A 13,609-nucleotide genomic window follows, 5' to 3' on the forward strand; every position below is an offset into this window, starting at 1 on the left:
AAAGAGCCCTAATGTTCCTTTGGGAAATGTGCTCATGGATGCACTTTCTGCCCCAGGAAATTCATCAAAACATGCCCCCTGTTGCGTAAAAGGAGTTTGCAGGATGAACTATGAACTTCATGTTGCTGCAAATACACCCATATCTGTTTCTTGCTTTTTCTGGGTCAAATAATGCCTGATAACATGCATGTCAGCCTGCAGCTGTGATCTGCATCCGGATCACAGGCAACAGCCAGGCTGTGGCAGGACCCTGACATAGCAGTGGACATAGCTCTGGCAGGGGCTGGGTGATGGAGCCATAGCTTACAAGCATTTCCCAAAGACCAGGGCTGGCTGTGACCATGGCCTTCCTGCACTGCCTCTGAGAACCTTTACCCATGGTGCCAGCTGAGCTACCTTGGCTCTGAACCCAGGCAGCTAAACCCCAGGATCTTATGAAGCCAACTTGCAAGTTCATCTTCAGGTAATGTCCCAGAGAAGCAGGTATTCAGTTGATAGTGACAATGTTACTAACAGTAGTTGCCCTCAGTCATAACTTAGTACTGCACAAACCTGCATTACCACTGTTAAATAAAAATGCTGTATCCTAAATGGATCCATACCAACTTTTTAATTAATTTAGTCAACAGATCAAAATGAATCTTACTTGACAGGCTGCTCCTATGATGCTGGTGGAACGCTGGCCTGACTGTTTGCACGTGTGAAAATGATGAGAAATAATGGCATTAATAACAAAACAAGACATTGCAGGATCCTTGGAGAGCTGCAGCAAAGCTCTTCAGGCGTCTGAGGCTCTTGGGATGATTAGGGGACTGGAGCTCATCACATATAAGGAAAGGCTGAGGCAGCTGGGATTGTTCAACCCAGGAAAGGGAAGGATCCCTAAAGGGAGAATGCAAAGAGGATGGAGCCAGACTCTTTTCAGTTGTGCCCAGTGACAACAGAAGAATACATAGAATACATAGAATAAACCAGGTTGGAAAAGACCTTCAAGATCATCGCGTCCAACCCATCAACCAATCCAACACCACCTAAACAACTAACCCATGGCACCAAGCACCCCATCAAGTCTTCTCCTGAAAACCTCCAATGATGGCGACTCCACCATCTCCCCAGGCAGCCCATTCCAATGGCCAATCACTCTCTCTGTATAGAACTTTTTCCTAACATCCAACCTGAACCTCCCCTGGTGTAGCCTGAGACTGTGTCCTCTTGTTCTGGTACTGGCTGCCTGGGAGAAGAGACCAACGTCCTTCAGGTAGTTGTAGAGAGTAGTAAGGTCACCCCTGAGTCTCCTCTTCTCCAGGCTAAGCAACCCCAGCTCCCTCAGCCTCTCCTCCTAGGGCTTGTGTTCCAAACCCCTCACCAACTTTGTTGCTCTTCTCTGGACTCGTTCCAGCAAGTCAGCATCCTTCCTGAACAGACTGAACCGTGGGAGGCTCCTTCTGGACATCGGAAAACAACTTTTCTATTGTGAAGATGACCAAGCACTGGCGCAGGCTGCCCAGGAGGTCATGGAGTTAGAGGTATTCAAAAGCCTTTTGGATGTGGTCCTGAGAAACAGGTTCTGGGTGTTGTGGCTTAAGCAGGGATTGTTGGAAGGATTAAATGTCAAAATATTTTGGTCCAGGTGATAACACAAAGGGAGGAAAAGTACACAAGAGGTGTCTTCCTGATGAGTAAATCTGTTAATGTGATCTAAAACATTAAATCAGGCCTTTAGCATGGAGTCTCTAATCCTGTTCTCCATGAAGTCAATAATATTGGCTTTCATGAGCTGTGGAAGCCTGCCCAGTGAGCACTGTAGATGGCTGTTCCTTAGATTTCCAGGAACTTTACTCATGCTTTGTCTGGTAAATCTCCCTGGCTTTAAACCCTGGAAGTACCACAGGTAGCTATGGTGATGAGAGGATTGTGTCTTTTGTGTAATTACCTGGACAGTTTGTATTTTAGAAATCTTCCTCATCTCTTTTACTGTCATTTCTGGCTTAACAGTTCCACACCACTCAGCTGTCACTTGATAAAAGCCTCTGTTACAAGGGCAGATGGGCACAGGACAAATGTACCTGTGCCCTCACCTCCTGTGGTGGCTGTAGTGGCTAGCTATGACTAGGAGGACAATGCAAATTCCCTTTGTGGTCAGTATTACACAAAACAGCTTCTTTGGAAACTGCTCAAATCCACATTTAACTTGTTGATGCTGCAACCCTTATTCCAAATCAAGAACCCACCCTCTAAGCAGTGCTGTGGTTGTGTAAGCATCACTTTCAGCAAAACCTGTTTGTGAAAAGAGAAGTTTGCAAGATAGAAATATGGCTGATAATCTGTGAGCTGACTTTAAAATGAAGCAGTTCTTTAAAGATCAAAGGTGGGTGTTTGTGTGCACACCTATACATACACACATATTGAGCTGTATGCCCTACCTGTTTGAAATAATTTCTGCTGATAAAACTTGTTCCAAATAATTTCAGTGAATAAGGATTTGAATTGCCTTAAATGTCATTTAGAGAAAATACCTGTTGACAGTTTGCTGCCTGAGCCTGCACTTCAACAAACAGAATTCACAGTATCACAAAGTTTGGAAGAGACCTCAAAGATCATTGAGTCCAATCTGTCACCACAGACCTCATGGCTAGACCATGGCACCAAGTGCCACGTCCAATCCCCTTTTGAACACCTCCAGGGATGGTGACTCCACCACCTCCCTGGGCAGCACATTCCAATGACGAATGACTCTCTTGGTGAAGAACTTTCTCCTCACCTTGAGCCTAAACTTCCCCTGGTGCATCTTGAGAGTGTGTCTCTTTGTTCTGGTGCTAGTTGCCTGGGAGAAGAGACCAATCCCTTCCTGGCTACAACCACCCTTCAGGTAGTTGTAGAGAGCAATGAGGTCACCCCGAGCCTCCTCTTCTCCAGGCTAAACAATCCCAGCTCCCTCAGCCTCTCCTCATAGGGCTTGTGCTCAAGGCCTCTCCCCAGCCTTGTTGCCCTTCTCTGGACACATTCAAGTGTCTCGATGTCCTTCTTAAACTGAGGGGCCCAGAACTGGACACAGTACTCAAGGTGCGGCCTAACCAATGCAGAGTACAGGGGCACAATGACTTCCCTGCTCCTGCTGGCCACACTATTCCTAATGCAGGCCAGGATGCCCTTGGCCACCTGGGCACACTGCTGGCTCATATTTAGGTGGCTGTCAATCAGCACCCCCAGGTCCCTCTCTGTTTGGCAGCTCTCCAGCCACTCTGACCCCAGCCTGTAGCTCTGCATGGGGTTGCCATGGCCAAAGTGCAGCGCCTGGCACTTGGATTTGTTGAATGCCATCCCATTGGACTCCACCCATCTGTCCAGTCAGTCGAGGTCCCTCTGCAGAGCCTTTCAACCCTCTAACTGACCAACATCTGCTCCCAACTTGGTGTCATCTGCAAATTTGCTGATGACTGACTCAATCCCCTCATCCAGATCATCAATGAAGATATTAAAGAGGATGGGGCCCAGTACTGATCCCTGGGGGATGCCACTGGTGACTGGCTGCCAGCTGGATGTGGCACCATTCACCACCACTCTCTGGCTTCAGCCCTCCAGCCAGTTCCTAACCCAGCACAGAGTGTTGCGGTCCAAGCCACGAACTGACAGCTTAGCCAGCAGTTTGTTGTGGGGAAAACTTACTCCACTGAGCAGATCTGCTGAAGCTAACACATTTTACTCATAGCTAACTGTGAACAGAAACTCACAGGGAGGGCTCTTAGGGTTTAAAACCACAAGAGCTGGCCTGTGTTTAGCAACAAGGTGGTGTGGTGTGGTTGGTTTTTTTTTTTTTTGGTCAGCAGAAGTGTTAATAAAATAGTCCAGGTTTTCAAACAGAAGGTGATGGTCTTCAGAAAGGCTTTCTGCATAAAGCAAGCTCCTCATTAGCTGCTCTTCAGAGTAGAAATGAGTATGCAGCAGTTATTCCCTGGGCACTCTGGTGGGAAAAGGATACTGCAGAAGTCATGCAGTTTTCACATGGAGGACAGCAAGACACTTGGAATTTGTGACATGGGCACTGAACACAGATCCAAAGATTTGGGGTTGATCAAGTCAGTAGTTTCAGGGTGAGACACAGAGGGTTTGTACAGTTTGAGACATGATCTCCTCAGATACACAGAAGTAATTAAAACCTATGGAAACTCCAGAGCTGTTGAACACTGCAGTTACAGCCCCCATGGCAGGAAGAGCTTTGATAATTCCTGTTGACATTTCTGAATGAATATCATGGCTGTATTTTATAGATTATATGCTATTAATACTAGTGTAGCAAATCAGAACAGATGGTCCTTACTCTGGTTGCAAATCTAGTATGGCTTCAAACTCCTCCTGCTCTGTTTATCAAGTTGACCATTTATCAGTTGAGCAGTCTTCATGAGTGATTACTGTGAAGGTTGACTTGGTTAAAAATCAACTGGGGTTAATTAAATTTGTTTCTAAGGATGCGCACATCACATCAGGGAAGAGACTGCTCAATATTTGCACTCCTTAAATATCTGCATGGCAGAGTTATAAAGTGAAACCTCCTGTTTTCAGCATCTCTGTGCAAACAAGAAGCAGCTGGTGAGTTTGGGACAGAATGAGGATGAGCTGGGCTAGGTTCACAAGAAAGAGAGTCTCAAATGGCTCTCATGCAAATACAGCCTGCTCCTCCCTGTAGAGGAGCACTGGAATTACTTCTGCTTTCCACACTTGAAATTAATACTTCAAACTGGCAACAGAAAACACAGCTGAGCAGCTGAATGCAAAAAGTCAACTGCTGTCTCTGGACTTGCTAAGTTACTTGCCCATAGAAATGCCAAGTGTCTTGTGCTTTTCAGAGATAGTTTGGTTTAGTACTCAGCAGAAGAAATGTCTGTCTTCATTTTTTTAAATGTCCCAGCTGTGTTCCACAGCTTAAATCCAGTACTAGAAACCATGAGGAAAAAAATAAATAAAAAGAAGGTACTGGATTTAAACCAACAGAAGTGGATTCAACACTGCCCGGGATGGCTTCTTCAGCAGAGGAAGTCACAGAGCAATGCTCAAGGAACTTGAGGCTGTGATATTTATAGGCAAGCAATTAACAGATAAATAGGAGAAACCCCCAAGATTCTGTAAAAACATGTCCTCAAAGAGTGGTTAAGCAATATGCAATTGACACTGGGCCAAAAAGGAGTACTCCTCCTTGTTCACTGAGTATCACAAGTCTGTTTGACCTGGGAAGTAATCCTGACTGGAAACCTTCCTGTGCATCATTTGCTCTTTATCTGAATTGTTCATGGGAGTTTTCTATGGCCACAGTACCATTTGATTACAAAAACCCTCATGGTCTGCCTGCGTGCCTGCTGCTGAGAAGCACAAAGTCTTGCTTCCTCAAAGGCTCTTTCCTTGCTAGTTGTGGACTTCAAAGGCAGAGGTTGCAGTGGCAAAACTGCAAAAGCTAAACAAAAATCTGGCATTTTGCTCAACTTAAATTCACTTTGACAATTCCATTTGTCAAATAAAGAGAAAGAACAGGTGCAGGACATCCAAGCATTAACATAAAATGTATTGAAAAGTTAGGGTTGCTATTATGGAATAGAGCCTGAGAACAGTGACCACTGCCAGTAAGTGTAGCATCACCTGCATCTGTATCCTGAAAATTTTATTTCCTCCTGCAAATTTTGCAGTGTTCACTAAACAGTGCAACTACCCTTGATGGGTGTGACAATCTGAACAAGTGCTGACAAGAACCAAACTAGGATGTGTTGGGCCAAGGGTTAACTTGGTATGCTGGTCTGCACTGTGAAACTGCAGGGACACAGCTCTGGCCTGCCACAGAAGTTGAAGTATCACTTCTCTTCTAGTCAGTGCAATGACGTTTGGGCTGTATCTTTCTTTGTATTTGAGGCAATTCTGTGGAAAGGGTGGGACAAGTATGTGGGTTTTATTTCTACTCGAAAGGCATCCAGCTTCCCCATTCCTTTTAGGGAGGAGCTCCCAGCCCCTAGTCGTTTCTCAGTGCCCCCCACACCGAGCACTTTCTGGAGGCTGATAAACCCCTGCTGTGCAGAGTGGATCACTGCAGGAAGCCCCTTGCCCTGCCCTGCTCTGACTGCACCACTGAGTGCAATATCTTGTTTCTGCTGACCTCATGAGGTCCATGCAGTACTTGCAGTGCCATGCTCTCTTCAAGCCTTCCCTTCCCTTCCCTTCCCTTCCCTTCCCTTCCCTTCCCTTCCCTTCCCTTCCCTTCCCTTCCCTTCCCTTCCCTTCCCTTCCCTTCCCTTCCCTTCCCTTCCCTTCCCTTCCCTTCCCTTCCCTTCCCTTCCCTTCCCTTCCCTTCCCTTCCCTTCCCTTCCCTTCCCTTCCCTTCCCCTCACCCCCCACCGCCTTCCCCGCCAATGACAGTTCCACTGTGTGCCCAGCAGAGGGCGGCTGCCTCAAGTCCCTTCTGGCCTCTCTCCGTGCCGCGCCCTCTGGCAGCTGAGCCGTGCAGTAGCGCCGGCTTGCGACCTCCCAGCTGTTTGCCACTGAGGCCTTGACTTGACTTCCAGTCCATTGTACCCCTAAACAGAGAGAACATGAAGGAAATGGAAAGATTCTGCCCAGTCTACTGGGTCTCATGCAGCTGGGTCAGAAATGCGGATGGAGCAGAGGCAAACCCTTGCTGTATCTCTCAGAAGACACTTCACAGCTGCAGATTTGGACTAAATGTTTTAATAACTCCTAAATATTTTTTCCTCCCCCAGAATGACAAATATCAGCTTCCATCATTCATTTAATTGACTACAAATTATAAACTGGCCTTTTGCCCAGTGTCTTGTCCCTATACCTCATATATTCTTAGCTTTTATTCAAAACAAGCTCCTCTGTCCCATCAGCACATCACAGGATGGGTTGCCACGTATGAACACAACAGAATGTTGATGGAGAGACTCAGGGCTGTTTAGACTTGAGAAGGCTGAGTGGGGATCTTGTCAATGTCTAAATGTCTGAAGGGTGGATGTCAGGATGAAGGTGACGGTCTCTCTTTGGTGGCGCCCAGCAACAGGACAAGGAACAACAGGTACAAGCTAGAACACAGGAGCTTCCACCTCAACACAAGGAGACACTTTATGGTGAGAGTGACAGAGCACTGGAACAGGCTGTTCAGAGAGGTTGTGGTGTCTCCTTCTCTGGACACTTTCAAATCCCACCTGTTCCTATGTGGCCTGCCCTAGGTGATCCTGCTCTCGCAGGGACGTTGGACTAGATGATCTCTAGAGCTCTCTTCCAACCCCTAATATTCCAGGACTCTGATTCCATATGGGGTTACACATTTAGGATGGACCAGGTTAAAGCTGAATTGCTTTTTCACTTTGTCCTCAACCAGGGTGTGATTGTAGTGAATCCTTCCCCTGTCACACCATGGCACAGTGTCTTCCATGGTGGTGACCCAGGAGGTCCACAAAAGGTAATAACCTACGGCATACGCCTTTGCAAACTGGAGCCAACAGAAGCTACATACAACCTTGTTAAACCAAAATGATGTTTAATCTCGGGAAGAAAACAGGACACCAAGGACACAATGTGAATAGAAAATGTCAGTTGGTTTGTCTTCCCTAAGGGTTCTTTGTGCTGCACTATAGCCTACACAGACTTTGTCTCCTGAAGGCTTATGAGTCACTGCAGCCCATGGCCTGCTGCTGTAAAACCTACAGGTTTGAGCCTCCTGGGGGAAAATTGTCTTTGGGCTCAGAGCTGAGTTATGGCATCAAGGTAAACTGGCAGAAAATGCCAACCTGTAGGAATACTTCCCTCCAGTGTAGACTGTCTGAAAACCTGTAACGTGGCCCATTAAGCTGATGCCATGTCAGTGTTCAAAATAACTTTAATGCATTCAGCAAACAAGTCACAAAAAAAGGATTAACCAGCAGCAGAGTCAAACACAAACAAGTAAGAAATGCAAATCCATTTTCTGTGTTATCCTTTCTTCTGTTATTTTCTTGCCTGGCATTCCTGAAGCCTTTTCTTCTCTGCTGTATTTATTTTTCTGTCCTTCCCTTTTTGCCATGTTTTATATCCCTGAAAGCCACTGCTTTTTAATCTACATATAAAAAAAATATATCTAATATTTAACTTACTCATGGACAGTCTTTATTGTTCCTGTAATGTGGTGGGTAGAAGGTTCCCCCAGCATTAACTTTATCCAGTTCTTTGTTTTCAAATTTGCTATTGTGGAGTGAACTGTCACTGGGTTCTATACTGCAGGGTGATCTGCCAAAGCTTCCAAAGAAGGTTAAAAACACTGGAATAAAAACAAGACCATGAAGAGCCCCAAACAAAATAACAAGGAACATGATCTTGAAAAATGTCCTAAAGATGTAGGTTTTGGCTGCAGCCAGGACAACGACTCCCAGGATCGTAGAAACTGCACCTTGTAATACTGGGTAACCCAGCAGGGACAGAGCTTCGATTGCCCTTCTGTTGGCCGAGGACTCTCCGCTGCTCACAAAGGCATAGGAAATGTGAGCAGAGAAATCTACTGAAAACCCAATACAAATGACCAGGTTGATCATGGATATGGAGTCTAGATTGACACTCCAAAAGGTCATGAAGCCAGCCACACCGACTATGACAGAAGCTATAGCAAAAGTCACCCACAGGCAACACAAGGGGCTGGGAATGAGCAAAAGGGAGACAAGGAGCATTGCCCCAGCAGCAACCACGATGTTCTGAATGGTGTTCTGCACTATGACCAGGTACTGATCGTAGTAGATGAACGCTGGGTGGTACACCAGTAATGGCACACTGCACTGCCTGGCTGTCTCTCTTAACTCATGGAGAAGGTTCTTCTCATCAACAGCTGAGGTCACATTCACTGTCTGGATGAAGAAACGAGAAGCTTTGATTTCATCCTGAGTCCTGTTAATGTCCCACTTAAAACTGGGAAAGCCGTGGAACAGCTTATCTAAGTTATCAAGGAAAAGAGTCTTATTGTTTAGATCTACTAAAATAGCTCCTCCTACGACTGTGTACACTCTCAGCCATGACTCTGAGAGGTTCTTATCTACATATGAAATGCCCTCTAATTCCTGGGTGCAGTTCTCAATGCCAAGGCGAACGGTCTCATTCCAGTAATCTACACTTTGAGTAATGACAACCATGACCCTGGGGCCATATTCTGAGAAGTATTCTTCATTGTCATCATAGAATGGACCAACGTACGAGTTGTCGCTGGCCAGATTCCGAAGATCGATGCCTTCCCTGATCTGCGTGCACCCATAAATGCTGCCAGCCAGATACGCTACGTAGAGCAGCACCACAAGTGCCTTGATCCATTTGTTGGTGAAGAAAGGGCCATAGTACTTCTTAAAGAATATGCTCATTGGATGCTCGCTTTCTGGCTGAGATGAGTGCCCAGAACAGTTGCCTAGGCAGCAAGCGTTGTACAGGCAGGACTCAGCCTGACCTTCACCTCCTCCCACGGGCATGCAAGTCAGCCAGTGCCGGTTTCCTTGCTCCCTTTTGTGGTTTAACACAAGGATTGCCCCAAAGAAGGTCATGGTATAGATATAGCAGAAGACAAAAGCAGTGCCTGTGTAAAGGCAAAATGACCTCACGGAGGGAAAAGCAGTCCAGGTGCCAATGAAGAAGGCCAAAACATCAGTGAGAGTGGTGATGGTGACAGAAAGTGCTGCTTCTGAGTAAGTCTCAGCCAGCAGAGACTTAACGTTGGATTTCTCTTTTCTCCTTGAGCTTTGTTCCCAGGCAGCAATCATGATGAACATGTCATCAACGCCAACTCCTGCAAGAGGAGACAAAGTTAAGGCTGCACTGCAACTGCCAGCTTCCACTAACACTCAACAGAAGCACAAAATCAATCATGTTTATTTCTGAATAAAATGAGTCTGGGAACGTTGCTCTAGTGCTGATGCAAGGGAAGCAGGCACAGGAAAAGAGATCCTTTGCATGTGGCTGAATTTATTACACTTGAGAGACCCCTGGTGCCCTGATGGGTTGTTGACCTCTCACCTTCCTCTGCTGAAGGACTGAGCACACCTAGCCCTCTCTGACAAGTGTGCTGTAGCTGCTCTCCAGGTGTCCAGTGGTGCAGGTTACAGAGATCGAAATACACTGCTTACTCTGATGCTCAAGAGTGAATGAAGAGCCAATGTGCTTGTCTCAGCCCTGCTCTAGGGATTTTAACCACAGACCTTTCAGTATTTGGCCAGTGTGACTCTCTCAAGGGCTCTTCTATTCCCTGGAAGTTAAGTTGCATCAAAAGGGAAAGCAAGACTGTGTGAACAGAGGAGCAAGCACGGCTGATAGAGCTGAGCCTAAAAGAACAGCAGAAATCACTACTGACTGCCCAGAGGGACATGCACAGATGAATTAAGCAGCAGGTCAGAAGGTGCTGCAGGACAGCAGCAAGCCAAGCTGCTTCTGGAAAGCAGGCAGGATTCACAGCAGTTCATCCCATCTAATCATGATTGGCTTCAATGCGTTGTTCTAATCTAAGGAAGAGTGAAGTGTGCATGTTCTCTACAAAGTATCTGCAGAGACTGGCTCGAGCCCTTTCCTGAGGATACAAAAGGGTCCTTCTGAAATGCAGACACTCTGCAATTGGTGAGCAAACAAAACAAACAGAAAATGCATTTGAATTATGCAGGAAGCACAGAATGATGAGTGCTCTAAGGAGAAAGCACTACATTCTACAAGGACCACAAGTGACTCTTCCCCTCACTGCAGGACAGACCTGCCCTTGACCTGGTGCTCACACTCCAACTCCACTACTTACCCAGAATGAGAAACGGTGCATTTGCTACAGTGATCACAAAGGGCACTCCACAGAAGAGCAACAATCCAAAGGTGCTCAATACAGCAAAACCAGCAGAAAGCACTCCACAGCATGCAAGCCAGACATTATTTCTTACACAGCTCAACCTGAAAACATTGTAAGGAAGATTTTAGCCACATGCCAAAAACATCACTAAGGTGTTTGGCACAAGAAGTCCACAGGCACTAACCACAACCTGTCTGGGAAGAGAACTCTTGATGAAAGCTGCTGTTTGGTATGACAGCTCCCAGGTGTCAGCACTGGGCAAAACTGAGAGGGTAAAGTGTTACCTCTTGCAAGTTAGTCACAATTTCCTGGCTATAGCCCATTTCTGAACTTTAGGAGAACCTCTAAACTCCAAGGCAAACAGGTGTATCCAGAAATTGGACAGCCTTAATGGATACAGTGCTTGAGGCAGGCACTAAACCAGTAAGCCCACAAACACAGCCATAAGGGTGACAAATGTACAATGGTGACCTTCCACCAGCAGAGAGAAAGGACAGGTTAAGTTCTCTGCAGACAGCAGGGAAGGCTCAGACTCTACTAGCAAGCGGAATACCTAAAGCTGTACCTGGATTTGCAGTAAATTATGAAGCTAGAGCTCATTCACCTGTACCTTAACTGAGCAGGTGGCAGAAAAAGGTGCAAACAGAGCTCAACATCTTGTTCCACCTCCTTTCCTGCTTCCTTCCTCTTTGTAACTTGTCTTTAATCAGTAGGTTGTGGGCAGGATGAGGACAGAAGCTATGAAAGAAGCAACAGCATCACTTATTCCTTCCCTCCCCCCCATAAATGAGGACTTCTCTGATTTTGTTGCATCTTTCTGGTGATGTCCCCACTGGGTCTGCCAAGCTGAGCTGTAAGTTTTAATCAAGGAAAGTGCTTGTGCAGGATTCTGCTGCTGCCAGGCTGGCCCCTTCCTGCATATGGGAACACAGAACCCTTTCAACCTTCCAGGTCTTTCCTTTGGCACAGTGTATGTTGGTGCCAAAGTTACAGCACCCTGGGCCTCTTGAAAAGATATAAAGTGGAGAGTTGTTTCAGTGGTTTAAATAGTTCAGGATTTTAGTGAAGCAGGGACTACAGAAATGGCTGATGGCTTTGGAGGACAGACAATGGATACTGGCCTTCAAGTGTGCAGTCTGAACTGAGCACTCACTCAGGTGTTTGTGGGGCAGGGACCACAAACCCCATGTAAGCCGCTGGGAAACAGGCACAAGCAGGAGAGAAGCGGCAAAGGATTGACCGTGCCTGCTGCCAAATGTCACGAGAAGTCTGCAGCTTCAAGAAAGACCTCACTTGACAAGAGCAGAAATCAGTTCAGACAAGGTAAAGAAGGGTGGAGGTCACTCCTCCTTGATCCATCCCTTAGAAGAAGGCACTTTACCTTAGGCAAGAGACGATGGAAAAGGTTATTGTCAAGAAATACGTCACGGAGAAGAGTGGGATCACGCTCTTGGTATTTCCCTCAAACTCCTGCTGCCTGGACAGCGAGGTAAAGTAAGTCACCTGTGGTTAAAACAGCAAGGAAAGAAAAGATGAAGCACTTGTAGCTTTTCCCTGGTCTCTATCCAGATGCAGAGGCAACGCTGAGCATCACATCACATCGGCACTGGCACATCCCCGTGGCCCTCACACCCTGCAGAACGCCCCAGCCTGGTCTCTCCTCCAGCTCCTTTCCCGGCCGGCGACGCGGCAGCCCGAGCAGCCCGGGTCTCGGTCCCCGCAGCTGCTTACCTGAATGGCGGTGAACTTCATCCCCGCCAGCTTTGATGGGAAGTCCTGCAGGAACCTTTCCAGCCATCGCCGGCTCTCCGCCGCCTCGGGGCCGTCCTCTTGCAGGTAATACATCAGCTTCAGGGCCCGCGCCGACACCACCCGCCCGCCGGCGTCCGTGCTCACACCGCCCAGCGCGGTGCCCAGGAAGGAGGCCCCGATGCCGGGGTAGGGGAGGTTCTGCGGGGCGGGCGCCGTCGCGTTGGCGGGGCGCGGTAGCAGCGGGTTGGGGCTGCTGCAGTCGCCGTCGGTGGCATTGCGGGCGCAGAGGCGCTCGTAGTCGCTGTCTGTCACCGCCGCGTTCAGCTTCAGCACCTCGTCCCAGGCCTCCTGGTCCAGGACAGAGTGCCCGTCCAGCGCCACGGCGATGAGGGCGGCGTAGGCTCCCTCGGTGGGCAGCCGTGCGGCAGAGAAGCCCTGCGAGTCGTTGGTGGGGAAGTACTGCTGCACGAAGTCGCGTTCGGCCTTGGCGGGACCGTCCGTCGGTGTGAACTGTTGCTCGATATCGTTCGCTTGCCGTTGCGGCAGGAAGATGAAGCCGGCGCCCAGCCCGCCCGACAGCAGCAGCGGCAGCAGTACGAAGGGCCAGGGGCAGGCGGCCACGCTGCTCCCCAGCCCTTCGAAGAGCCGCCTCAGCGGTCGTTCCACACAGTTAGTGTTGCAGCAGGAGCAGCGCTCGTTGTGATTCTGTGGCTCCGCCATCGGCGAGGCGGGGGTACGGATTGCCAACGGCAGCTTCACCGCTGCGCCGGAGTAGAGCTGCTCTCTGTTACTGGTGCTGCGAGCAAAATGAGAGCTCCCCACCGGCGCGCCCAGGGCCATTCCGGCGGGGCCGGCGGGCGCGCCCTCCGCGCTGTCATTCACGGAGACGTCTGCCGCATTCCCGGGACAGGCAGGCGGGGACACGGCTTCCACCGCCCCGCCGCGCCCCGACCTCTCTTGCTAGTTTGGGCACCGTGGGGTCTTGTTCCGTCGTGGTGCCGTTACCTCAGTGCTACCAGGAGCCCCTTTGTGCGGCCCTGCAGC

The 13,609-nt window shown here is 48.4% G+C and overlaps 1 protein-coding gene across 1 annotated transcript; it reads right to left on the bottom strand.

Annotated features, from left to right (window-relative positions):
- Nucleotides 1-7,845: 7,845 nt before the first annotated feature.
- LOC104298530 (patched domain-containing protein 3) lies at nt 7,846-13,319 on the bottom strand. The gene is made up of 4 exons (XM_009898614.2): nt 12,545-13,319; nt 12,195-12,316; nt 10,769-10,914; nt 7,846-9,775 (listed from the first exon to the last, which is right to left on the bottom strand). The coding sequence occupies exons 1-4, from the start codon at nt 13,283-13,285 to the stop codon at nt 8,112-8,114; spliced, it is 2,673 nt and encodes an 890-aa protein (XP_009896916.2). The 5' UTR covers nt 13,286-13,319; the 3' UTR covers nt 7,846-8,111.
- Between the last annotated feature and the right edge of the window lie 290 nt (nt 13,320-13,609).

Source organism: Dryobates pubescens, chromosome 21 (assembly GCF_014839835.1).
Source record: "Dryobates pubescens isolate bDryPub1 chromosome 21, bDryPub1.pri, whole genome shotgun sequence".
NCBI lineage: Eukaryota > Metazoa > Chordata > Aves > Piciformes > Picidae > Dryobates > Dryobates pubescens.